Source organism: Rhincodon typus, chromosome 5 (genome assembly GCF_021869965.1).
Source record: "Rhincodon typus isolate 14 chromosome 5, sRhiTyp1.1, whole genome shotgun sequence".
Taxonomy (NCBI): Eukaryota; Metazoa; Chordata; class Chondrichthyes; order Orectolobiformes; family Rhincodontidae; genus Rhincodon; species Rhincodon typus.
In genome coordinates, this window is record NC_063336.1 from 114,297,334 (window position 1) to 114,324,842 (window position 27,509).

At 39.2% G+C, this 27,509-nt stretch overlaps 1 protein-coding gene across 12 annotated transcripts in view; it reads left to right on the forward strand.

Annotated features, from left to right (window-relative positions):
- Nucleotides 1–27,509, forward strand: part of LOC109917083 (pumilio homolog 2) — a 103,945-nt gene that overhangs the window by 20,410 nt on the left and 56,026 nt on the right. For all 12 annotated transcript variants that reach the window (XM_048597322.1, XM_048597318.1, XM_048597313.1 and 9 more), the window contains exons 2-4: nucleotides 3,217–3,285; nucleotides 14,158–14,263; nucleotides 21,448–21,635. In XM_048597322.1, coding sequence (XP_048453279.1) covers nucleotides 3,217–3,285; nucleotides 14,158–14,263; nucleotides 21,448–21,635 — 363 coding nt within the window. The remainder of the gene's footprint in view (nucleotides 1–3,216; nucleotides 3,286–14,157; nucleotides 14,264–21,447; nucleotides 21,636–27,509) is intronic.

Below are 27,509 nucleotides of genomic sequence, written 5' to 3' on the forward strand. Positions count from 1 at the left end.
TTTGGGAAATGGTGCTAAAACTTTGACAGCATATTTCTCAACTAAAAGGGAATACAGCTTTGATGCGGGTAAGAATTCTGAATTCTTCTCAGAATAATAATCTCTGATTCCACCTTTTAATTGGATACAAAATTGGTTTTAAGGTAGGAGACAGAGGGTGGTGGTGGAGGGTTGTTTTTCAGACTGGAGGCCTGTGACTAGCGGTATTCGGTACTGGGTTCATTTTTCTTTGCCAGTTATATAAACGATTTGGATGAGAATATAGGAGGCATGGTTAGTAATTTTGTGGATGACACCAAAATCGGTGGTATAGTGGACAGTGAAGAAGGTTTACAAATAGAATTTGATCAATTGGATCCGTGGGCTGAGGAGTGGCAGATAGAGTTTAATTTAGATAAATGCGAGGTATTGCATTTTGGTAAACCAAACAAGAGCAGGACTTGTACAGTTGATGATACGGCCCTGGGTAGAACAGAGAGACCTAGGGATTCAGGTACATAATTCTTTGAAATTTGCGTCACAGGTAGACAAAGTGGTTAAGAAGGCGTTTAGCATGCTTGCCTGCACTGCTCAGACTGGAGTATAGGAGTTGGGACATCATGTTGTGGTTATACAGGACATTGGTGAAGCCTCTTCTGGCATACTGTGCGCGGTTCTGGTCGCCCTGTTATAGGAAGGATATTATTAAACAGGAGAGGGTTCAGTAAAGATTAACCGGGAAGTTGCCGGAAATGGGAAATTTGAGTCATAAAGATAGGCTGGGATGTTTTTCACTCGAGCATAGGAGATTGAGGGGTGACCTTATAAAAGTTTATAAAATTGAGGGGCATAGATATGGTGATTAGTAAGACTCTTTTCCCTCGAGTGGGGGATTTCAAGACTAGAGGACTTATTTTGAAGGTGAGAGGAGAAAGATTTTAAAAGGACATGGGGCAACTTGTTTTTACACAGAGGGTGGTTTATGTGTGGCATAAACATCCAGAGGAAGTGGTGGATGCAGGTACAGTCACAATGTTTAAATGACATTTGGCTAAGTACATGAATAGGAAAGGTTTCGAGGGATATGGGCCAAATGCAGGCAGGTGGGACTAATTCAGTTTGGAACATGGTTGATGTGGACTAGTTTGAAGAAAGGGTCTGTTTCCATGTTGTATGACTGTGAGCAAAATTTGAGGAAAAATAATATTTAGTTTCATGTATGTAGCGTCTTCCTCCATTTATTAATTTAAAAATGCCAGGAGATAATTTGTTTTGATGTTTTCATGCTATGTTAATTGAATTGTCAAATTTGTGAAAGTCTACTCATGCAGTAGACTTGTATTATCTTACTCTTTTGCTAAGCGCATTGATCCATCTGTTCGATATAACCTTCACATTTAGATTTCAGTCTTTAAAATAGTTTTGAATTTATTTGTGTTTTGAGGTTCAAAAATTGGGAAGATGTGTTTTATTGATAACGTTCAGAAGCATTATACGTAATCTGAAATGGTGCATCTGTTGGTTTGATCATTTTTGTTACCTGCAGATTAACCAGGGCTTCTTGGAATCATACAATGCAAGAGAGCCCCTTTGGCCCATTAAGTTTATACCACTGAAAATATTCTATGACCTACACTTGTTCGACTAGCCAGTGGCTTTCAATGTTATGACATCTCAGGTACTCATGCAAGTATATTTTAAAGGTTGTGTGGTTTCCTGCCTCAATTATCCTCTCAAAGATCAGAAAAACCAGGAGGGAAAAATAGTTTTTTCTTTAGTTGGTGTTTCCTTTACAGAATATTATGCTTTAGGACAAGTGTGCATCTTTTAAATTATATAAAGAATAGATTTGTAATTTGAAGGACTGTTCGCAAGCTAATCTATTCAGCTGTTGTCCTGCAGATATTTGCTTTTTGATTATTTATCCAATTCCTATTTGAAGTTAACTGTTGAATCTACTTCCAGGTTTACATCACCTAGATCATCGTAACAAAATAGTCTTCTCTTGTTATTTTGCCATTTATCTTTTAACCCATGCCCTTTGGATCCTTCTGCCATAGGAAACTGTCCATAAGGACAAACGCTTCAATCTTCTGAATTCTTTTTAACATGGTAATTCTCCCCATACCTGTCTTGGCTCTAAAGAGAACATTCTCAGCTTCTGTAGTCTTTTCATATAACACAAGACTGCATTCTGATGCCATTTATAGTACATCTCTTTTGCACCCTCAGCAAATCCTTCCTCAACAGTCTTAGCAACTTGTCATGGCACAATCAAAAGATTTGTGTGCATAAAGCCTCAGCATTTTATGTTTTTGCACTTCTTTAAAGTTCAGTAATTTGGTTTATACTTGCTGTCTTCATCCTTCTTTTAAAATGCATTACTGCACACTTCAGTGCATTGAATTTCAACTGTCGTATTTCTACCCATTTCAGCTGTCTTTCTAGTTCCTCCTGAAGTCTACCAATGTCCTCCTCTGTGTTCACTACATTTTCAAACTGTGCCAACATCAAACTTTGAAATAATGATTCTGCATGCTCTGGTCATGATCGTAAATCATAGTGATTTTAAATGCCAAGCCCAGGGGACATCACTGGCTACTTACCTCCAATCTGAAAAACAGCCATCTGTTGCTTCCCTTTATTAATTTTATATCCATGATACCACTGAACCTTTAATCAGATGAGCAGCTAACAAGTGTTATTTTTGGTGCTTCATCGAATACTATTTCGGATAGACATTAAACCACATTACCCTCACCAACCTTCTGTCTTTTACTTCTAAGAATATAATCAAGTTTGTCAGACACTATTTGCTAATAACAAATCCCTACTGGCTGATATCACCTCATGTCTTTCCAAGTGGCGGGTTTCCCTTTCCCTATTTCCCCATTCCTCCATAAGCAACGATGCATCCCACCTAATGATCCTTCTGTTTTTAATTGTTGTCAGTCTTTTAAGTAGATTCTCTTTTATCCTATCCACTTCCTCTATTCCTCCTTCACTGTCACATTGGCAACCTCCTCTTGTAAAATTCTGTTTTAATCTCTCTACAGCTAGAGCATTTTCTTGTCAGAATTGGCTCATCTCTTCCTTTAGCTACTACGTATATGCATTTAATGTTTCCTTTTTACTTAGCCAAATGTTAACTCTCATGTAAGTTAAAAACTTCACACAAAATTAGCTTTGTTGTTGAGTAACATGGTTCCTTTATTAACAGAAATATGTTTCCTGCAGGTTCGATCTGTGAATGAGATGAATCATGACTTTCAAGCTCTTGCACTGGAGGGCCGGGGAATGGGAGAAGTAAGTTGTCTTTTTGGGTTGTACCTTTTTTTTCCCGCTTTTTGTAAGCATATCACGAAATGGATAATTCTACCTTCATTGTTTGTTTATTCTGTTTTTAATTGCATTTCATGAAAACTCAGCTAAGCATGTAGGGTTTGAGTTCAATTTTAATAAAGTGTATATGGCTTATGCGTAAGCTCCAGAGTCTTGTGGGGCCTCCAATTCTCTCCCAATATCAATTGCAATTTTGCGCAATCTTCAAACTGAGCAATTTGAGCACAGTTAATTGCATACAGTTTCAGGTCACTTAACAGGAACTGATTTTAGATAGTTTTATTGCCCTAGACTTATTTTTAATATACATAAGAAATCATCTTTCTTACAACTTTAGTGCAGACCTAAATCAGTGCCATGCCAAGACTGAACAAAAGAAAATATATTAATTTCTTTGTTTTCCTTATGCTGACAAAAATTCTTCAAATGCTTCATTTTCTGCTGTTGAATTACTTTCCTACGATGTTTCTCATAATGTTTGTTTGTTAGTACGATATCAGATTTACTGGTGTGGTGTGTAATCCGAGGTCTTGGAACTAGCTCTACAACTAATTTGGAACGGTCAAAAAAGTTTCAGCATTCTGAGATATACTTTTTTTTAGTTCCTGGCAGGTTATTTTGATTTTTATTTCTATTCTCAGATTAAAAGGTAGTGATTTGTCCTCCAGGATTTCTTTATTCTTGATTGAATATATTCTTCAATCTGCCTTCTACCTATGCTGCCGATTGTCTGAATTACTGGTGAGAGTGTATATAGAACAGATCCTAAATGGTCAGGTTTGTCTTCCACCACGCTCTCTGCAAAGGGCTTCATGTAAGGGTTGTTTAGCAACAGAAGACGCTCCCAGATTAACCTCGCAATTTCCTTCCACTGAATGCAAATACCACAAAGTTTACTTTCTATGTCAGTAGAATACAGGGTTTAAATCAAATCAAACGATTTATCATTTTCAAAGAAAGGAATTGATCTATGCCTGATTTAATTTCAGAAACTAAAGTTAGCAGATTTGATTAATTGAATTGCAGTCACCTGGAAAATATTAGCATACCCCACTTGTAAAGTGACAACATTAAGTTGTGGACAGACTTTCCACACTCCTGTGCAGCTTGTGTGTTTCCTTTATAAACTTGATTTCATCTGTTGGTACAGAGTATCGAGTGCTTTTGGTGCTATTGTGGTCTAATCTTGGTAAAGGATAAGAATTTTCTGTGTTCCTGCTTCCAGTCAGATTCATTTCTTTCGAATACGTTTATTGTACTCATTAGGTTGAACAATTATGGAGATACTTTAGATTATCTACTAAAAATTAGGCTGCCTTTGAAAAGGTTCAACTTCCATACAGAGCCAGCAGTATTTTTGGGAAATGAATGCAGCCTCCTTCAATTCAAGAACAGTGGTGCATCCAGAGCAACGCCTTATTTAAGGTAAAATGTTGAAAGGTTGTCTGACCTTTGGATCATGCACAACCATCTCGAAAGGACAGTATCTGAATCTTTTTGAGAAGATCTTACTGAGGAAGAAATGAAACTTCTTTTAGATGCAGCTTTATTTTCTTTTTGCTTGGCTTGGTCTCCCATTCTGTAAAGTTGTCTTTAATGCGTGAATGCTTCTCTTCTAAGTAGAAACATAGAGAGCCACAGAAAAGCCAGTTCACTTTACAGCATTGCATTTTATGTAGATGCTGGGCATTTTTGGGTAGAATTAGGAAGAATGCATTTCACAATTGAGTCCAGAATGTTCCTTACTGTATTGTTCCAGTAAGAATCATGATCATTTGTGGTAAATGTGAGCAATTTCCCTGCTACTACACATCAGCCCTAAACTCTACATTCCAGTAATAGAGTGAGACCAGAAGTACCTCTACAGTGTATCTGCTGAGATCAGGATCCTTAACAGTGCTAAAATCTTCCTAGTTGGATCAACTTAAATATTATTTGGCTAGGCTGCTATTTCTAGACCTAATATCTTGATGGTCAAGAACACTGAATGAGATTAATAGCCAACAGAAGGAAATAATTTTGTTCGGTTACAATATTACAGTGCTGCTGGGATCAAGCAAGATAGCTAGCAGAGAATTATGAGGCTCTGCACAGACATTGAATTATCTTCAGCCTTATGCACATTTGTTTGTTGTGGGAGATATGTCAGTCACCTGAAATAAACCAACAGAATTTACATTTTAGTTTCTGTGTTACTCTATACTTTTCGTAAACTGTTGTAATTTTGGGTTATGGATGGGTTCTCGCTTTTAAATCTGCTTTTGTTAGTCATAGATTGAGCATTTGAGAATAAAGATCCTTTGCTACACCAAATAGTTTAACTTCACTGCCCAATTGGTGTTTTTTGCTTTGACACTATGCTTAAGTTGCCAGTGAGCTGGCAGCAGTCGGCGGCGAGATTGGGCCGGTGAGCCGCCAGCAGTCGGCGGCGAGATTGCTGCAGCCTCAAAAATTTATACAAACTGCAATTATGCAAGTTGAAAAATATTTAGGACGTGGATGAAGACGCCAAATGTGTTGATGGCGCAAAGTAAGAAATCGAGTTGTAACAAGGAGGAATGTGGACGGAAAGTTAAAAAGCAGAATCAAATGGAGAGAGACTGCAAAATGCTTCAATGCCACAGATCTGGAATTTTTTTTATCCATTCGCAGGATGAGGGTATTGCTGGCTAGACAGCACATTGCTGTGGGTCTGGGTCACAAGTAGTCCAGACCAGGTAAGGATGGAAAATGGCTTTGTACGTAACTTTTTTTTAGAAAGTAATTAAGATGACAAATGGAATATTGGCCTTTACTGCAAGGGAGATGGAGTATAAAAATAGGGAAGTCTTGCTACATCAATAAAGTGCATCTGTGAGACCACGATGCTGTCTACAGTTTAGATTTCCCTCCTTACAGAGGCACATACTTGGAAGCAGTTTAGAGAAGGTTCAGTAGTCTGATGCATAGGATGAAGGGATTGAGAGGAAAGCCTGAGCAAGTTTGACCAATACCGAAGTTTAGGTGAATGAGAGATGATCTTGTTGAATGTATAAAAGATTGAGGGAGGTTTGACAGGGCAGATATTGAATGGATATTTCCCATTACGGGTATCTTGCATGAGGGAACATAGCTTGATGTGGATGTCTTCTCAGAGCTGTTAATATTTGGAATTCTCTTCCTCCAGAACAGTGAAGGCTGGACCATTAATATAATCAGGACTGAGCTGGGCAGATCTTGAACTGCAAAGAGGTCACAGGTTAAGGGGGAGCAAACAGAGAAGTGGAGTTAAAGCAGCAATCAGATCAGCTGATACTTGATTGCATAGCAAAGCAGGGTGGAAGGGCCAAATGGCTTACTCCAGTTTCTTGTGGGACCTATTATCACATAATCCTCAAACTTTTTAAGAAGAACATTGGATTATTTCTTATGCTTTGGTCAGCATTTACCGTCAAACAACACGACACCAATTGTATTGTAGCTAAATGTGTTGATAACACAAAGTAAGAAATCAAGTTGTAACGAGGAGGAATGTAGAAGGGAAATTAAAAAGCAGAATCAAACAGATTGATTGCAAAATGCTTCAGTACAGAAATCTGGAATTTTTTTATTCATGCGATGAGGGTGTTGCTGGCTAGACGGCAGTTATTGCCCATCCCTAATTGCTGAATAAGTGGTCAGTGATCTAATGTTTGTTGGAACTTGCAGATTGGCTGCCACCCTTATCATGAAAGAATGACATCAGATTAAGCAGTGTCTATGAGCAGGTATCCAACTGTAGCTTCATCATGACTAAAACCAACCCTGTCCATTCATGCAAGAACCGGGTGATTTCCTCTCATAGCAGGTGGAGTGGAAATTTAAGGTGGTGTTATTGTCCTCTCCGGACAGTATGAATCTGTTTGGGAATTAATGAATATTGTTATCAACTTTGACTTGCATGCCATTTTGACTGTGAGATGATCCATGCTTAATAATTTAAAAAACTTTGTCCAGTTAAGTTAGAATGTTTGTAAGGAAGCTGTGATAGACAATTTATTCAGAATGGCCACAAATGTTGAGATTCTGCTGAGCAAATTCATTTCTTCTGTAGCAGATTATTCAGTTTTTGAGAGAGGTATGGCCAATACACAGTTGTCTGAACAAAAAGTAACTCATGCTGGCAGATGGCGATCAAGAAATTGGTGATAATTCAAAGTAATCAAATAAAGGAAGCCAAATATTGATGGTTGCAAATACAGTGATGATGCCCAATTTTTTGTTCCAAGTTTTAACTGAAGTTTCTGGGTAGTTTTATTTCATGAATAGGAGAAATCTTTCTGTATAGTCTGACATGCTTGATTTGGTGCATTCATTCTTGTGAAATGTAATTCTGGCTATAAAGACTTAAAGGTATAACACACAGGCAAAATACTGTGGATTCTGGAAATCTGAAATAATATAAACTGGAAAAAATAAGTAGGTTAGGTAGTACCTATGGAAGGTGGTCCTTGATTCTGAATTCTCATTGAAGCTAGGGTAATTTTAATATACAGAGTTTCAGCCTTCAGAAACTTACTTAATATGCAGTGTTAAATTTTTAATCATGATATGTGGGCAGTGATCCAGGGCCCAGTGTTTGTTGCCCCTGAGAAGGTAGTGAGCCATCCTGTTGAACGCTACAGTACATCTCATGCAGGTGCCCTCTATAAAGAAAGCAGTTTTGGCCCAGCAACAATGTAGGATGGTAATATAGTTCCAATTCAGGTTAGTGTTTGGCTTGGAGGGGAACTTGCAAGTGGTTGTGTTCCCAGGATCTTCTGCTCTTGCTCTTGGTAGGAGAGGTTTCATGTTTGGGAGGTGAGGTTGAAAAAAGCTTGGTGAGTTGCTGCAGTCCATCTTTTAGCTTATGCACACTGCTGCTACTGTGCATCAGTGATGGAGGGAGTGAATGATGAAGGTGATTGGTTGCTGATCAAAATGACTACTTTATTCTAAATGATGTTGAGCTTCTTGGGTGATGTTGGCGATGTAGTCTTCTAGGCAAGTGGACAGTTTTCCATTGCATTCCTGGTTGTCGTGTAAGTGATCGACAGGCTTGGGAAGTCAGGACCTAACAGTGATTTGCCACAGAATTGCCAGCCTCTAACCTGCATTTGTACTAATTCTACCCTTTAGAACTGTTTCAGAACTGTCACTGGACATGAAATGTTAACTGTTTTCTCTCCACAGATGCTGTCAGACCTGGGTTTATCCAACAATTTCTGTTTTTGTTTCTGATTTCCTGCATCCACAGTTCTTTGGGTATATTGAACACTATTTTATTACCTGGAAAGATAAACCTCCGTTCTAAAATAGCAATCAAATCTGTCTTTTACCTACTACCTGCTCACTTCATTTCATGCTCCACCAAAGATAGTGTATTGCTCAGGAGGGCTAATCTCTGTGTCTTCAATGTTCTAAATGTTGCTAGGCAGACATTTGGGCACACAATGATAAAGATGACTATATATTTAGAAATGTCATACCATATTTAGAGTAGTGCATCACTTGTGCCACCTGTGTGCTCTCAGAAGTTTATCTTTCCTCTCCTGTGATGCCTCAATACAGTCCTAGGTTCCACAGTTGAAGTGGAAGGAGCCTGCTTTGCAGTGGACATCATTGGCTTTGGAGTTTTGGTCAGGTGGCTCAATTACCATTTGTGTCTCATGTGTCCTTCCAGAGGCAGGTGCACTCTCATTAGCTTTAATACCCACAGGACTGAGGGGCAGGCTGGGTGGAGGTGGATGGCCTGGCCACTTCTGGCTTGTCCTGAAAGGAAACTTCTAGAGGGCCCTGTCTCTAGTTCCTCCAGGCTGGATGTCTACAGGCCACCTCCATGTCTCCTTGTGAGGAAGGGGCACCTGGAGTGAGCTTAATGTCCGTCGTCCCTCTTGTCTTGCCTTTAGTGCTGACCAGGTGTGGAACGCAGAACCATGCACGTATCCAAGATCCTTGGACCTGGAAGCCACCAACCAGTCGATGGGGGCCGTCAAACACTCGCATGCCTCAGGCAGCAGGGTCCCAACAGCATTGCTGTAAATCTGTAGCGTTTGTGTCAGGCTGCCCAGTACACCGAACAAACTTACCTGCTGCTCCTGTGTTACTTGTGCATGTCAATGAAGTCACAAACAATTAACGCCACGGGGCCATGTCCTCCAAGTCCCAGCAACTAGGGGCATTTGTCCTGCAGCCAGCTGCAGTGATGTGTTCACAAGCAGGTGCTCCCGACTCTTATCCAGCTAATGTAGATGCTGAAGTGCCAGTATCTGAGCTGGTAAGGGACGTAGGAGGAAGCCTTGTCTGAGGCATCCATTCCCTCTTCCTCGTAGTTGGAAGAGGAAATCTGTTGTGGCATTGCCCTGTTGACCGTGGAGACCATGCTAATGCCACGGTCCTGAATGGAGACAAAAGGCAGTGCAGCACAAACGGGCGTTAACAGTTGTGGCATGTTAATAATGCTGGGATTAATGGGAGAGTAATCACAGCGATCAAGAATGCTTCTTACTTGGTTTTAAAGACATAGATGTTTCCAGTTTCTGCAGAACCAGTCCCAGTCATCGCTGGCAAGGGCCAAGATCCTCATCTTGTGATGAGGAGCCAAATATCAGGCACCCCATCTGTTGTAGCTCTTTCTGCCCCATGATGAGCTGTGTTTTTCCAGAATAAGTAAAAATGAAGGATTGAGAAAGATGAAAGTGAGTGATGCATTTGTTAGTGCTGCAGGTTGGGGAAAGATGATGAGGTGTCCCAAGTGAGTGAGTAGAAAGTTCAGTGGCCATACAGGGTTAGGAGTGTGGAAGGTTGTGAATAAGAGCGAGGGAGGGAAAATACTGCATGTAATAGCGAGAATCATAGAACATGAGACTTGGTTGGAGGTAGGTGCAATAGCAAAGATAGCATGAGGTAGCAAAGAGAAAGTGGTGACATTTAGCCTGTGAGCACAGGGGTTTCTCAGACCAGTCTGGCAGGTCTGATGTCATTGTTGGTTTGGAGGGAAGAGGCCTGGCTACCTCTACGTTGCCCTGTCTGTCAGAATCTCTAGCTCTCTGTCTGCAATGCTAGGTGTACATTTCCCCTTGTCTGCCAGGTCTGGGGCAAATGTTGTGAACTGTGCTGCGCAATCCAGACTGTCAGTGCTTATGGAGTGCACAATGGCCTTTCAAATAGGCTAAACATCAATGGGTATGAGCCTAATTTGGCTAACGTTCTTTCATCAGGAATTTCTTCTATGAATGAGGCAAATTAACCTTCTCTGAACTGCTAATAGAGTTATATGTTTCTTCAAATAAACACAAAATAAAGACAAACTACTCCAAATATGGTCTCACTAAAGCCCTGTGCAGCAGCAGTAGAATTTCCCTGTTTTGTATTCCATTCTCCTTGCAAAAAACACAGAATTTCATTTCTCCTCTTAATCACTGCCTTCATCTGCGTACAATCTTTGATTCATGTACCTAGACACCCAGATCCCTCTGGACCACCAAGTTTTGCAATTTATCTGAATTTAAATAGTATGCTGATTTTCTAGTGGTCTTCTCAAAGTGGCCAAGTTCCCATTTTCCAACATACTCCCATCTGCTAATTTTTTTTGGTCATTCTCACAATCCATTCATGTTCGTTTGTAGTCTGTCTACGTCCTCTTGACAGCTTGCTTTCCAAGTCATGTTGTCAGCTACAATGTTGAGATGCAAGCAGTCGTTCCTCTGGTTACTTGCCAACCTGGGAAAAACACTATTTATTCCTGCTGCCTGCTTTCTGTTAGCTAACCAATCCTTTACTCGTGCAAATATGCTACCCACTACTTCATATGCTGTTGTGTAGTAACCTGTGAAGTGGCATCTTACTGGGTGGCTGATGGATGGAATCACACCCCACCTCTTAATCCTGGAGACCATGTTTAAGAACTCCCTTATTAATGGAGACTCCTCTCCCCAAAACCGTCAATTTCACATGTCTGCATAACTTAAACCAAACACATTTACGTACTGTCAATGAGCCGCATCATCTGAATTTCATCTGTTAAAGTCCAGCTTCTTAAGCTCAAAGGAAGGTTTGACAGCTTATTAGAAAACCGAATAAAAACAGCAACAAGAAGGTGCCTGACAACTTAGTTAGTTTCACCCTTAAGAACAAATGTTAACAGACCTGTGTTCCATGAATAATGAAAATACTCCTATTAAATACTCTTGTGAGGAGCAGCTCCTTACTGATATAGCACTGATGTGTGTCTGTGTGTATGCAGGCATTGACACAAATGTAACTGTCAATTTGTGTGTAACTATCAATGTGGATTTAATTAAAGCCTTTCCACAGTGCTCCTCACAAAATTTCACGTAAATATATTCATTTAACAAATATTTACTGTCATTGAGGAATGGAGAAAATAAAGCCCTCAGTGAGCAAAAAAAAAACACATGCACACTCTGGACTGAATCTTACATTTATAGGCTGACTTGCGTAGTGATTTCTGTCCCAAGGCCAAGCAAGTTCTCTCAATGTATCTTAAACCAAACTCACCAGATTAGTTGCTTACCACACCCCTGTGGCATCTCTCAGATCCAATTTCCATCCAGTTGTATCATCTGCTGTTTTTGGATATCTACTGAATGGTTGGTATCCATTCCATTGGTGCTATTTTTGAAAACCTGAGGTACACCCGGACAAGCCGGGAGCTGCCCTGTGCATTTGCGCACATTTTGCCTGGACGTGATGCAATCAGCGCTCCACTTTGCAGGCAAGGTTTCGGAGTTCCTACTGTTTGTGGTGGTGCCAATCCCAGGACTTCTCCCCTAAGACTAGCAGTGGAGGCCAAAACACCAGATCATGCCAACCTGGTCTGAGGTTGCCACCTGGAGGAATGCATAACATGTAGGAAGAAGGTCAATGAGCTCCTGCACTCTGCCAACATAAGTGCTGCCATATTCCCTATTATACATCTCACTCACTCTATCTCGGCTACAACAGGCCTCAGTCCCAGGCTACAGCACCCATCTCCAACCAAGGCTAATACTCTACCACTCTCAATGCATGCAACTTTCTTCCTCACTCACTGTCGCCCGCTACAAACCCTGACATCATAAATCCTAGATGCCATCTGTGCTGCCTACTCACTCACTCAAGACATCTTGTTACCTGCATCAGTAGTAATTGCTGTGTCACCCACTTTCATTTCCTGTAATACTGCCAGTCTCTCATTACGGGAAGGGGTGGGAGATGGGACAGAAATAGTCGGCAGTTTAGCAGAAAGAATTGAGATGAATTGTGGGCTAACTGACATTCAACTCCTTAGCCCTTCTTTGACCAGGCCTTGTATTCAAATACAAGGCTCCCCTTGTCTTACTGTGCTGACTCCTGAGTGAAGGCTGTCCCCTTTGAGAGGCCTGCTGACATCCATGATGAGCTTTCTGACTTTGTGTCTATGCTAAGTGGCACAACAAGACAGCAATAATATGACCCTGGCATTTTTGGCTGAGGAAATAAAGTGCAAAAAGGCAATACAGTACAAGGCAGAGATGCTCTGAACATCCAGGTGGACTCAGAATGCATGCGTGCTTTGACATTTGAGCAAAGAACCCACAGGTGCAGCCTGGTCCAATCCATGAGCTGAATGCATTTGCCTGAAGGCCAAGTGTCCACGCTGCAGCACTGCAATGGTAGCTGGCAGTACAGCATTGAAGTGCGGAAGAGAACTGTTAAGTGAATCGAAGATGTGCCACGAGCGTTCTTAGAGGCTGCCACATGTTGAATGTCAATGTCTGTGGATGTGGGGTGCATGTGGTTAGTTCCCCTGGCTTGTGCCTGTAATGCCAGTGCCTGGTTTCCAATGTGAAGATCGTATGGAGCAAGCTGTGAGCTGAATCTGCCAGGTGCTCGCTCTGATTTCCTTGTCAATTTTTGTGACATTGAGTTTGTTTGTTAAGATGAGAAGCTAAATATTAATGAGGTGAATTTGGGCTGTTAACAAGGCATTTAACAAGCAATAATCACTTGGCAACTCCCCACTGCTTAGTGAGAATCTGATAAAATTTATGCTGCTTGTGAAGAGCATAAAAGATGACGCGAGTTGTTCATGACATTGAGATGGGCCTTGCTGCACTTGTTGCCTGATTCTGTCACGCATTTCACCATACCCAAGCAGCTCGCGTCCTTATAAGATTCTGCCGTCTGTTATTTGTCTTCTAGACAAATATGAAAAATTTGAAGCATACATGCTTGAGCAATGTGAGTATAGGCTTTCCTCAATAAATCTGCAGTCATGCTGCATAGTACCTCTAGTGGCCGTGTGGGAGTCAAAAGAATTTCTGGGCCAAGGTATTTTCCCCATCCCCAAAAATAAGGTTAGAAACAAAATAACTATCAATCTCGTTTTGCCTTTCCTACGGCTTGGTGCTCAATTCGAGTCGAATTGATTGACACCTGAGAAAACATTTGTCTTTTTTGTCAGCTACAGGAGATGACTACCCTGTGGAGACTTGAAGCATATGGAACATGAATAAGCAAATACTAGGATTATCACTTTTTGAAAATTGGTATTTTGGTATTTTGAAGCCTATTGCGTTGTTCAATATTTCATAGCTTTGAAAATTGAAACTAATCCTATGAGGAAATAATTAGAATTAACTGCTTTGAACCATGATAGCTGAATGCAAAAGCAGTCCCAGTTCAACATGTCCTGCAGCCGTATTTTATAGCAAAACATCTGTGTCATCAACACCAAATGAACTGTTAGATATTTTTTAACCAACATGTGATTACCAAGCTTATCCTATATGAAATGTTTCTCTATATTTATCGATTTAATGTGGTGGTTGTTAATTTATTTTTTCTTCTTTTTAGCTTTTACCTGCTAAGAAGTTCTGGGAATCAGATGATTCAACAAAGGAAGGCCAAAAAGGGATATTCCTTGGAGATGAATGGAGAGACACTGCATGGGGAGCAACTCGTAAGTGTCAATAAAAACTGTCTTTTTAAATCTAACATTTATTTTCTTGTAGAAAACATTTTCATATTGTTGCCAAATTCAGTAACTAAAAAAGAAAACCTGGCAGTGGAAGGCCTAAGCTTGTCTCAGTAGTTTGGATACATTTTCTCAGTGTTAATGCGTTTACAATTTAGGGAGAATGTTGCTGTGTTTCATTACAACTAAAGTCATATATTTCTGGGGTAAATATGCAAAAACATTAAAGAAATATGTAATTTTGCCTGGATTATATTCTGTGCTTTATTATGATAAAACTAGTCAAGTCAGGTTAAAGATTATTGTTTAAGTTTCAAATGTATAACTATTGTCATCTATATGGTCGTTACAGAATAGCCATTGTAAAGACAAACCACATTGGCTTGCTGACCATTATTCTCTTCACCTTTATGATCATAGTATTTAAAAATCATGAGTGTACTACTTTTCATAAAGTAGTATCGCTCTATTTGCAAAACATGGAGCGCTTAACAGTTGGATGTCAGTTGATCAGCAGTTAGTCATAGAGATATACAGCACACCTTTGGTCCAACTTATCCATGCCAGCCAGATATCCTAAATTAATCTAGTCCCATTTGCCAGCATTTGGCCCATATCCCTTTAAACTCTTCTTATTCATGTACTCATCTAGGCGCCCTTTAAATGTTGTAATTGTACCAGCCTCCACTTCTTCTGGCAGCTCATTCCATACACATACCACCCTTTGCATGAAGAAGTTGCTCCTTCAGTCCCCTTTGAAACTTTCCCCTCTCACCTTAAACCTATGCCCTCTAGTTTTGGACTCCCCTGCCCTGGGGAAAAGACCTTGCCTATTCACCCTATCCATGCCCTTCATGATTTTATAAACCTGTATAAGGTCACACCTATATAGCCTTGTACTACAAGATCCAAAAGTTTACGTTTATTATCTCCCACCCTCGAGATTTGCACTGAAATACAATGTATACCATGAACTCTAATAAAATTGGTTGATTTCAGCTCTATGAGCATGCTATTTACCAAATGGTTTGCTATGTTGGACAGATGTCTCCGTTTAAGCAGAAATCAACTCTTTCTCATTGGAATCTTAATGCTATAATCCAGCTCACTTTAACGTTTAATATTCATTATACAGTTCCCAGTAGCTTCCAGCATGCAGTAAATAGTTTAACTCCGGTGGATTTTTGAAAGCATATATTAGTTTTTTTAAAAAGAAGTCAAACAGATCTTTTTATTTACTAGATTAAACACATTGCAAACTTGTATAGACCATTTGGACCTTTTTCATCAATATTTTTCTGGTTTACTATTTGTATTACTACCACACTAAGTTATGATCTGGCCTTATTAAAGACTTTCCAAGGTTTGTTTTCCTCAGTTCAGAGCGAAACAGGAGGAGTTCAATTTATCTGAAGTTAATAACTGCCAGCTTTGGATTTTAAAAAATTGTAATTTCAATAAATTGTAATTCTTACTAATGTGTGTAGAAATGTTTATATGTTGCATATTATTTGCATATTGTAAATGTTGCATATTTTCTGGAGTTAACAATGCTAATTTAATAGCTATACAAGTTACAAATACAGGCAAAATGTTTGATTCTGTGTTATAAATAAAAAAGCAGTTCTATCCCAATATATATTTTTAAGCTACTATCTATTTTATTTTAGAGGAGATCTTTTTCCTTTTGCAACAAATCTGCCATTTATCTCGTCATAGCCCATGCCACACACGGTAGTGGTGGAAAGATTATTTTCCCTCATGGGAAGATCTAGGGCCAGAGGCTTAAACTCAGAATAAACTCACCAGACAGACCACTTCTGAACAGGGTTTCCTCTAAGTTGTTTTGGTGCATGGGAGCACAGCAATCCAGAAAGTATCATGCAAATGACAAGCAAGGCACAGATAACAAATAGAAATTCAAGGAAACATGCTGTGGAGCCTTTTGTCTTTGAAAACTGAAGTTATTCTTTTTTTGATATTACATCTCAGCCTTGTTCTTCACTTTTAAATTAAAATAATGTTAATAAAATATTATTGCAACATCATAACTAGGTGCTTGCCCATAGGCACATTATCTAATCTGAAACCTTAGAAAATATATTTTTCCATACCTGCCTAAAAGAATGGTGGTCACTTAAACAGTTTTTACTCTCAATAGTAATTGCCAAATCATGCACATTATCTCAAAATTTCACCAGATTGTTTTGTACCAGACATTCAAATTCAGTACAACAGGTGATGGAGATTTTACAGAGCTTCAAAGACTCAGTTCTTATACTATCAGTAATACAGGCTTATAGTGGGATCTGATTTACTGGGAATTTTCTCAATATTGACTTTGATTTCTGGAAGTACAGCTCTTTAATGCATCTTCTAAGTATTCAAGCACCCTTTGCAGAACTCTATCACTTCTAATATCATTGGTTCCACATTAATTATGATTGCTGCTTTTGCTTTTCCCACTTGAAATCTGTAGCATTCTGCATTGCAGATTTTCCTTGTAATTGCATAGGTACTTGCCTATTTCTTGATTATGAATTCCTCTATAGATTTCTGCACTTCATACTTTGCTCCTTGATAACTGCTCATTCGACTGTATTGTGGTTTTGTTTACTTAGCGCTAACTTCTCCTCATATACAAGTTGTCACTAAGCTGTGATATGACTTCTCTTTCATCGTTTAATCAAATGAAAGAGAAGACATTGGTATCATTTTAATCCAATTCCACTTTTTAGTCATTCATGTGGAACAAGCGTTATTTTCTGGGGTAGCATTTAATGCCCGTTCTTAATTCTCTTTGAGATAATGATGGTGAGTTGCCGCCTTGAACTTTTGCAGTGCTTTAGGTATAGATACATTGCTGTTTGGAAGTGAGTTCCAGGATTTGACCCAGCAACAGTAAAGGAATGACAGATGTGGTTCTAATTCAGGAAGGTGTTTGCAGGTGTTGCCATGCATCTGTTACCCTTGTCCTTCCAGGTGGTAGAGTTCATGGATTTGGAAGCTGCTGTTGAAGATTGAGAGTTATGCAGTGCACCTTGTGCATTGTACACATACTGCCACAGTGCATCAATATTTGGGGGAATAAATGTTGAAGGTAGTGGATAGAACATCAATCAAGTGGGCTGCTTTGTGCTGAATAATGTTAAGCTGCTTGAGTGTGCACTCATTCAGGCAATGGAGAGTAATCTGTGGCATTCCTGACTTGTGCCTTGTAGGTGGTGAAGGCATGGTGGGTAGCTGCTCGCTGTGCAATTCCTCACTCCTGACCGCATTTTTAGCCAAAGTGTTTATATGTCTGACCCACTTCAATTTCTGGTCAAGGGTAACCCCAAGATGTGAATAGTGGGAGATTTAGTGTTGACAGTGCCATTGAACAGCAAGGAGGGATGGTTAGATTCTCTCTTGGAGATGGTCAGTACCTGGCACTTGCACAAATGTTACTTGCCACTTATCAACCCAAGTCCAGATCTTGCTGTATGTGAATAAGCATTGGTTCAGTCATGAATAGTGTTGAACATTATGCAGTCATCAGCAACAATCCCAACTTCTAGCTTTATAATGAAGCAGCTGAACATGGTTGGTGCTGGGGCATTACCCTGAAGAACTCCTGCAGCAATGTCCTTGGTCTAAGATGATTGACCACAATAATCTTCCTTTTATGTTAGGTATAAGTCCAACCAGTGAAGAGTTTTCTCCCAGATTCCCATTTACTACAGTTTTGCTGGAGCATCTGGATGCCATGTTCAGTCAAATGCTGCTTTGATTCCAGGGGTGGTCACTCTCACCTGACCTCTTCAGTTCAGCTCTCTTTTTTTTTCATATTTGCATCAAATATGGAATGAGATCAGGGCTTCATGACTCTGGCATAACCCAGGCTGAGCATCTGTAAGCAGGTTATTACTGATCACGTGCCTTTTGACCATGCCTTCTATCGCTTTGCTGGTGATTGGAATAGACTCTTGGTGCAGTAATCAACTGGGTTTAATTTGTCCTGCTTTTCATGACAGAATATACCAGGCCACTTTTCCATACTGCTGGGTAGATGCCAGAGTTACAGCTTGGCTGGGTTTTGACTAATTATCAAGCACAATAATTTAAGCTATTGCCAATATATTGTCAGGGTGCATAGCTTTTGCACTGTCCAGTGCCTTCAGCCATTTTCTAGTGTCATGCGAAGTGAATCAGATTGGCTGAAGTTAGCAGTTGTAGTGCTAGGGACTTCAGGAGGCAACTGAGATGAATCATCCATTCAGCAGTTTTGGCTAATGATGTATGCAAATACTTCAAACTTGTCTTTTGTACTGAGGTGCTGGGCTCTCCCATCTTGAGATCGTAATATTTGTGGAGCTGCCGCCTCATGTTAGTTGTTTAATTGTCCATCATCATTCGTGGTTAGATGTGGCACGCCTTCAGGGTTTAGGTCTGATCCAGTGAAGGTGACTTCTAGGCTCACCTGTTTTTAAAGTTAGCATTCCACTGTGGCTGATGTGCACATTCACTTAATCTTCCACTCTTCACTTCTCTTCCTCACTTTGAGAGTAAGCTGTTGCAAGTCAGGTCTAATTTGCACTGTTTACACTGTCATAGAAAACAGAAGCAACTAATTTCCAGGATAGCCTGTCATTATTGTGCACTTAGGATCTGGTGTCATCCAAGGCTCTTTAAAGACTAAGGTATGGTGGTAGAGTGACATTTTCTTTATATGTTATTTCTGAGAAAATCTTAAGCTAATGAAATTTCAGTTTTTCGTTCACATATTTCCCAACTTCACCCCACATGCCCCCTTCTGCCTTTCCCTTCAGGGCTATAATTTAAGTAGCTGTTAGTTTCCTATTGAAAAGTTGAAAAATGCCACTTTTTTTCCTAACTGACGCACGGTGCCAGGTCTCAATTCAGCTGTCTACCATAAAGTCTTGATTGTGATCAGGAATGTATTCTAGTAAGTGGTGGGTGCAGAGTAGCATCACAGCAATTTGTAACTCACCTGATGCCATGTTCAGAGCAAGTTCTGCTTGGGCTTAGAGGCCAACATACAAACAAAAGGAAATAATTGCTGTAAAATAAAGCAAAGAACTCTGGAGGCAGGAAATCTGAAATCTGAAGAAGGGTCTAGGCCTGAAACGTCAGCCTTCCTGCTCCTCTGATGCTGCTTGGCCTGCTGTGTTCATCCAGCTCTACACCTTGTGATCTCAGATTCTCCAGCATCTGCAGTTCCTACCATCTCTGGGGATAGATACTGTTAGGATACATGATACACCTCTGGAGCAAGTAGGACTTGAAGTCGGACCTTCTGTGCTTTAGAAAGTATACCCAATTTTCAATGTCTGAAGGGATAACTTCACAAGAACCTCTGCATTTTTTATTTGAAGAATTGAACTAAGAATTAAAAACTCTTCATAAATCCACTAGAAATGCAGATGTTTTCATGTGTCAAATGACTTGGATTAATCTGCCTTTAGTAATTCTGCGAAACCAGCTGTAATGCACTAATTAGAACAGTGATAGTAACTGGCGCAAATGGTCTCATGAATGATTAAGAACTTAATGAGTATTAATAACTTTCTAACCTTTCTACTTAACCCCAGCTTGCCAAAGCCCACCTTCAGCTGGCCACCATGTCTCTTTCGCAATCCGCCACTTACTGTCTCTCCCACTTTTAAATTCTCCTTGTAAGCAAGAGCATGAAGAAGGGCAGCTAGCGGGAGGGAGAGGGAAGCAGCAACTGATAGATTGGGGAAGAAAACAGTGAGTGTGAGGGTCGGGACACAGAGGCAGGTGGCTCAGTGTCAGGGAAACTGTGATCTGGAGGGATGGCAGCTTGAAATGGCAAGCTGGAGATTCAGAAGAGGGAAGTGGTGAGTGATGGGTTATTGAGGGAATTAGTGAACAGGAGGGAGCCAGTGATTGTAAAAGTCGATGAGCCAGACATAGGAAATACAATTATTAACATTACTTTGGATTCCAGGAGCTGGCATTAGCGAATTATGTTTGTTAATTCCATCTGATTAATCATGCCAGGCCTGGCTGTCATTCATGAATTTTCTGTCCTGGAAGAGCCTACCAATTTTTCACTTGTTCACTACAGCAACAGTAAGTCTCATTTAACAATCAGGATGGTAGTGGGACTAGATGCATTATTGCACAGGTGCGCAATTTAGTGGGAATACTGCTCTGCATTTTTTAGATATTTCTATCTAAAATACTTTACTGTTCATGAAAACTTATTTTCACTTACAAGTTTTGACTGCTTTCTGAACTTTACTAATGTATTTTCTACTTGGTGTTCTGTAAAGCACCATTTAATACTTCGATGCTTAAAAGCATTATGTAGCTGAAAATTGTAATATTTTGACATTTCAGTTTTGTGAAGTACTTAATAGCTTTTGAATTCAAATAAAGCAAAGGGTCTAGAGATTTATTTTTAATATGTTTGTTACTCTATAAACTAAATAAGGAAAATGAAGACAATTTGGTGCATTAGGATTGCTCCTAATACACATCATTATAAAGATTCAGGTTCCTGCATTTAATTTTTTGAAGGAATTCTGCATATTTATTCAATCAATTCAAGCCAGAATTCTAGAACATGGACATTCGCTCATATCATTCATCATTTTGGGGGAACAAAACAACTTTCTGGAGTCACACTCCAATTTCTAGCCTGTCTATCTCTTTCAAAGCTTAATTACATATGATTTTTCAGGTTTACTTCAGAATTTTACCAATGGTGTGCTTAGTGCTTTTAATGGTCCTGGCCTCCATAAGTATTATTCACCCTTCCTCCATCTCTAACATAGCACATGATGTTCTGTACAATACAATGTGATCATTTCTGTACACACCCTTTCACGGTTACTTTCCAACTCCTTTCTACCTCGACTGTACACTTAGATTCATTTCGTTCTGAATTTCTGCCACTCTAAGAAAGGCAAAGCTTCATTTTGCCTTGTACTTTTTTTTGTCTTGTGCTTTTAGTTCACGTTAAGAAGCTGCTGGAATCCCTATTATCAGTTCCCCTTGGACTCAAAATCTGTATCAATGTTTTATAAATGATGGTTGTTGCCTGTACAAATAAATCTATGTATTAATTAATTTCTATGATTTTATTCCATCAAACATTAGCTCAAAATTTGATCAAATATTTCAATTTATTCTGCTTCCAGACCACACTGTGTCACAGCCTATCATGGTACAGAGAAGGCCTGGTCAAGGTTTTCATGGAAACAATGAAGTTAGCTCTGTTCTATCTCCCCGTTCAGAAAGTGGTGGCCTTGGAGTAAGCATGGTGGAATATGTGTTGAGATCATCACCTGGGGATAAACTGGACTCTCGTTTTAGAAAAGGACCATTTGTAAGTAACTGTAATTAGTTTGGTTTGAGTGAAAGTACGCACATTGTGACATTAATTTTAATGGTCTGATTGTCAAACTTCACTTTACTAAACTTGATCTGTGATTTTGAACAGTAGTTTTCCTTCCCTTATAAGCTGCAGCTTATAATTTCTAAGACATATAGAGAAATAAGCTTCCTTATACTCTTAATATGCTAGGTTTTACATGTAGATATCCAAAATATGCTAGAGACTTTCCATTGTAACATCCTGAATCTGAAAATAAATATGCAAGTGCTTGTACGTACAGTGTGCTTCATCCACCACCTTCTGCTTTGACCCCCCTGCAACATTCAATGTGATTGAGTGTCACTTCCTTTATCCTCTCTGTCATTCACCTTAGTAGAATTTCATTTGATGTTGCCATTCTTAGCTATCTAAAACATTCTTCTTGATTTGCATTTTCACTGCACATGTCTTGCAGCCATCTATTCTCTGCCATTTCACTTAACCTGTTGCTCTTTTGGACAGTATCATTTCTAGGCCTGGGATCGATTTTACACTAATGGTATCCAACTCTGGGCATCTTCCTCAATTAATTAGTTGCTGTCACCCTGTGTTGAGTGAGCCATAATTTCTTCAGATCAGCTAAAATTGAAACTATCATTTAGTTCCAAATCTGATTTCTCTGCCTAGCCACTAATTCTTTTTGCCTACAGTTGTCATGGTATGAACTTGTTTATTTTCAAACTTGTCTTATTTTACCTTGAATTAAGTTTCAAACCTCATGTTTTCCATGATAATGCTGTTTCCACAGTATTGCTCACCTCAGCCCTCCACTATTAAAATGGAGATCTCCTTACAAATTTCCATCCTTTTAAAAGTGTGTCATATTTGAGCCGTATGTTTTGTGTCCTGCACAGACGCCTGTTTGGTAATCCACATTGGCTCCCTGCATGCTAGCACCTTCAATTTAATTTAATTTCCTAGATGGCCTAATGTATCTCCAAAATTGTCTACAGCCCTACCTTTGCTGTCTTCCCCCACCTTCAGCACAGCCATCATACATTTGTACGAACAGTGAATCCTGATGGTGCTGGAGTATTGATCGTGTAACTACAGCTTCAATCAATAGGTTAGAACCCATCCAGCTATCAGTGATAGAGTGAGACTGCCCAAAGGAGGTCTGCTGTGCTTCAGAATCAAATTATTCTGTAACACACTAGATAAATATTAGACAAGGGTAACATTAACCTTATCTCTGGATGTTATATAGAAGTAACACAGAAACAGGGATTTGATCTGACCAGCCTGTGCAGCTATTTATCCTTCAGGTAAACAGTTGTCTTTAATCGCTTCTGCTTTCTCCCATTCACCTTAATTTCAGTCATCGGTATAACCTAGCCTTAAATGTTGACTTGTGCTTTAATTACTAACAGTCTCATAATTCTCTGGGTTTAAAAAGAAAACAGTTTCTTCTTGCTTATCTGTTCATCACACCCTTTTTATAACTTCAAGAAGCTCTATCAAATCACTGTTTAACTTCTGGTCTAAAGAATGATCATCAATTTTTCATATTTTTCAATTGTGTACCTTGTTCCTCATCGGATAACATACCAGTGAATTAGCATTGCGTGCATTTACCACTCTTCCTATAGTGTAGAGCACAAAACAGCATACAGTACTTCTGCTGTGGTCTTAGAAATTTTAAAAACATTCATAATTGCATCTCAACTTTAGTATTATTTTTAATTTTCCTTGCCCTAACATTTATCATCACATTTCTGCTGCCATATGGCTTTGGTTAAAAGCAGCTTAAATAGAAATCAGTTAGCCGTAGCTTATTTCTTCAAATAAAATAACGTACCTATTGTATTTACAGTAAAAATTTTTTTAGTCATGTGCAAGAGAAGCCATGCCAAAGTCTGGAGGAAGAACAATCAAGTCTCAGTAATATTGATATGGTTCACTGCTTGTAAATGAATTGATTTTTTATGCATGAGAAATGCCAAATAAAATGAATTGGATGTTAGATTTGGCTATGAGCTACTGATGGATGATGGGAGAGTTTGCAATTGAGTATGACATACTTGTTCCTCCCATTTTGTGTTCAGTTATTCTTTCACTTAATTGCTTAGGCACCATGCAAAACTTCAAAATGCTTTGATTTTTGACAGCTGTGCATTCATCCTCTCCATTCACATGCATGTTTTGGTTGCCACCCTATATTAAAGCCCATTACTTTGCATCCTCTTTCTCAGGCTCCACTCCTTCCTGGCACACTTGACTTGTCACCTTTTCATTTTTCCACTTATACTTTCTGCTCTCAGTCAATTAATGCTCTTGCACCTAAAAAAATGTCCCTGGCTATTCTTTGTTCCACTCTTGGTACTTTGCAAAGCCCCATCACTGTCTTTTTACAATCACTGACTTTGGCCTTATCTTCCTGCTTGGTTAGAGTGTCCATTTAGAGAAGTTCTAAAGGTTAACCACTCATCATACCCACCATTGGCTCTGTCACTGAATCAGCAATTGCCGCTTCTATTGCCGTTTCACTCCAGGCTATCTATTCACTTTTGATTTGGTTACACTTTTAGAGCATCAGCTCTACTCATTTAGTCATAGTGGCCATATGACCTAGATACACCTTGATCTCATGGCCCCACCTCCAATACCATCTTTTGCCTTTTGAGCATGATAGTCTGTTCTCTGCTGTTTGGCTTCAACCTATTGCATTCCTTATTGTTTTGTGTTCCTAGTTTCCACCTGCATTTATTTGCAAGATGTCATCTTTCCTTTTCTTCCTGATCCCCTCCACAAAATGTTTTACTTGCTTCCGAAGAACATAACTCGCAAAACATTCGGACACCTGTGTTAATTTCTGCTCCTTCAATTTGGTATCTAATTATTGAACTATCTTACTGTGCCAAGGTGTCTTGGTGTGTTTTCCCATATTAAAACCACTATTTAAATGTAGGTTGCTCTTGATCTAGAGAGGGTGAGTAATAATTAATTTTGTTGCTCTACTTGATGAGACTGTGAATCAGTACTGCTGTGTGGTTTGGATAGTTTTGCTATAAATAGAAAGCTTTACCGAAAACAAAAAAAAATGACCAGTATTGGTATCTCCAATTTTTGATAACTCTACCACTGGCAGATTTGCCTTCATCTGGAAGGACAGGGGTTCTGAAATTCTATCCCTAAATCTCTCCACCTCTCCCTTCCCTTACCACAGTCCTTAAAACTTATTTCTTTGACCAAACTTAGGTATTTTGCCTATATTAATCTGCTAATGTGGCTCAGTTACAAATGTTTGATGACATTCCTTAAAATAGGTAAAGCACTGTTGGTACGTTTTACTATTGTAAAGAAGCTACATAAAAGCAGTGTGTTCATAGCACAGCCAAATGGCAAGCATAAAGACCAGGAATCGTGTCATGGCCGCAGCACAACAACTTCTCCACATTAAAAGCTCTGCATGTAAGTTCCTGTCATTGGCTCTAAATCGTGACCGCTCCCCGCTTTGGGGACAATGAAAGAAAGAATATTAATTGCAAGTTTTACTGGAGAAATTGTATGTGGATTCAATGGCTCAGAATGCATTCTTGTTTTTGACTGGAATTCCTGATACTTTCGAAAGGTGTTTGGAAAATCTATAAGCAAAGTATGCCACATATTTTGACATGTATCAACTAATTCAGAACAGCTATTTTGTTATTATGAAATAGAAGAATCCTAGGAGGAAATCTAGATGAGAAGAGAATAACTCCAAAACTGAGACATTATGCGCAATATGTTTTCTGTTATATAGCAGAAGAATGTAAATAAATGTCCTGGAGCGAACTCTAGGTGTACATTGTTAAAAAATTGGCTCACGATGGCTTTGGGATTTTTGATTTTAAATTTCGAAATAATTCTTTGGATGTCTCAGGGTTTCATTTGAACTTTCAAAATTCTTAAAAATAGACAATATTTTAGAAGAAATAAATGCAAAGTATTGCGTGGGAAAAAGTATGCTAGCCTCAGAATATTCATTTCTGCTGAGTCTGGTGTATAAATAGAGCTGCTGACAGCGGTGTTCCCTATATTATTTTACTGTATTGTCACATAGGCAAATTGCAAGAATCAAGTACAGAGACAGTAAAAAATTTTAGCTTTTGGCACCTTAAATGTAGAATTTTAGAAATAAGAAAAGAAGGTATAAAGGATGCTAGTTGGAAAGATTGCATTCAATGAATATGTATTGGATGAATGTTTTCTTCAGTATATCCAGGGTTTGTCCTTTAGCTGGAAATACATTCAAAGTGTAGTCTACTGTATACGTGAGGAACATCTTGATTCTGCACCAAAATGTACATCTTAATAGTTTGAAGCTCTCTCTGTTTAGGAGATTGGCAGCATAGATGTGAATCTGCAAGCATCAGTGTACTGCTTTCTGTCACCAGTTTCCTATTGATTTCAAGATCAGAATTTGATTCATCTGGTGTTTCAGTTTGTTCTTCAAAGCCCAGAAGGAGCAGGGATAATACAGTTAGCGCCACATCAATATAAGGGAGAAGGAAATTGGCCTTGTTACTGCTACTAATCATTACCTGGCTGAAAGTGTAATTTCTGGTGAAGATGCTATCAAACATAATCCTCCCCCTTTAATGAGCAATGATGACTGTTTAGGATCATACTTGGAGAATGGCTGTTTGTCTGAGGTACAGAATAGTAACAGGTGCTAATGGAACCTCAGTTCATTTAGAACCATGTGACTGACAATATATTTCAATGAATCATTCAGTAATGAGTATCATTTGGTACACTCTTACTCTTACTCTATCTCTCTTTCTCTCTGTCTCTCTCTCTCTCTCTCTCTCTCTCTCTCTCTCTCTCTTCCCCGCCCCCCCACCCCCACCCCCCAACCCGACCAAAATAAGCAAGCTTTCATTTTTTTTCCGTTCCTTGGTATTCAGTTTCCTTCTTGCTGTAAATCACTTTGGAACATCTTTCTGTACCTGAGCGTTACAAAATTTTTGTAGATTAGATGTTTGCACATTTAGATCAGTATTCTACATTAGTGAAAAGCATGAAAGAAAACTATATGAAGTAAAAGACAAAGCACAAAAAACATGTATAAAGATAGCATGAGCAAAAGACCGGAAAAAAAAAACAAAAGCAAGAATTAAGAACCATAAGACATGGGAGCGTTCAGCCCATTGAGTCCGTTGTACCATTCAGTAAGTTCTTGGTTGATTTGATAACATTCAACTCCAGTCTTCTACCATGTCCCTACAATCCTTAAAACTCTTAATAATAGAAATCTATCTACTGAGCCTAGAATATATTTAACAACGCAGTTCTGACGGCCTTCTGCTGTAAAGAATTCAACAAATTCACCAACCTTTGAGAGAAGAAATTCTTCCTTATCTCGATCTGAAATGAGCGACTCCTTTCTCCGAGATTATAACCCTCTCCCAGACTCTGCCACAAGGGATAGCCCCCTAAGAATCTTCAATGTTTCAATAAGGTCTTCTTTCATACTTCTAAATACCAATGTAAAAGCCAAACCCACTGAACCTTTCCTCATGAAAATTTCTATATAACCAGGATCAGCCTAGTGAACCTTCTGTGCATTGCCTCCAATGTCAGTATTTTTCTTTCAATAAGGGATCCAAAACTAAAGTAAAGGAATGTAACTTGTGAAGATAATTAAAACATTTCAAAAGTGATCCTTTTCCAAGATAGCGAGGAAAGATATGGTAAGTAGATATGAAAGTATAAAGGTAGCATCCAAAGAAACAAAATGAGGATGGAGATAGTAGGAACTGCAGATGCTGGAGAATCTGAGATAACAAGGTGTAGAGCTGGATGAACACAGCAGGCCAAGCAGCATCAGAGGAGCAGGAAAGC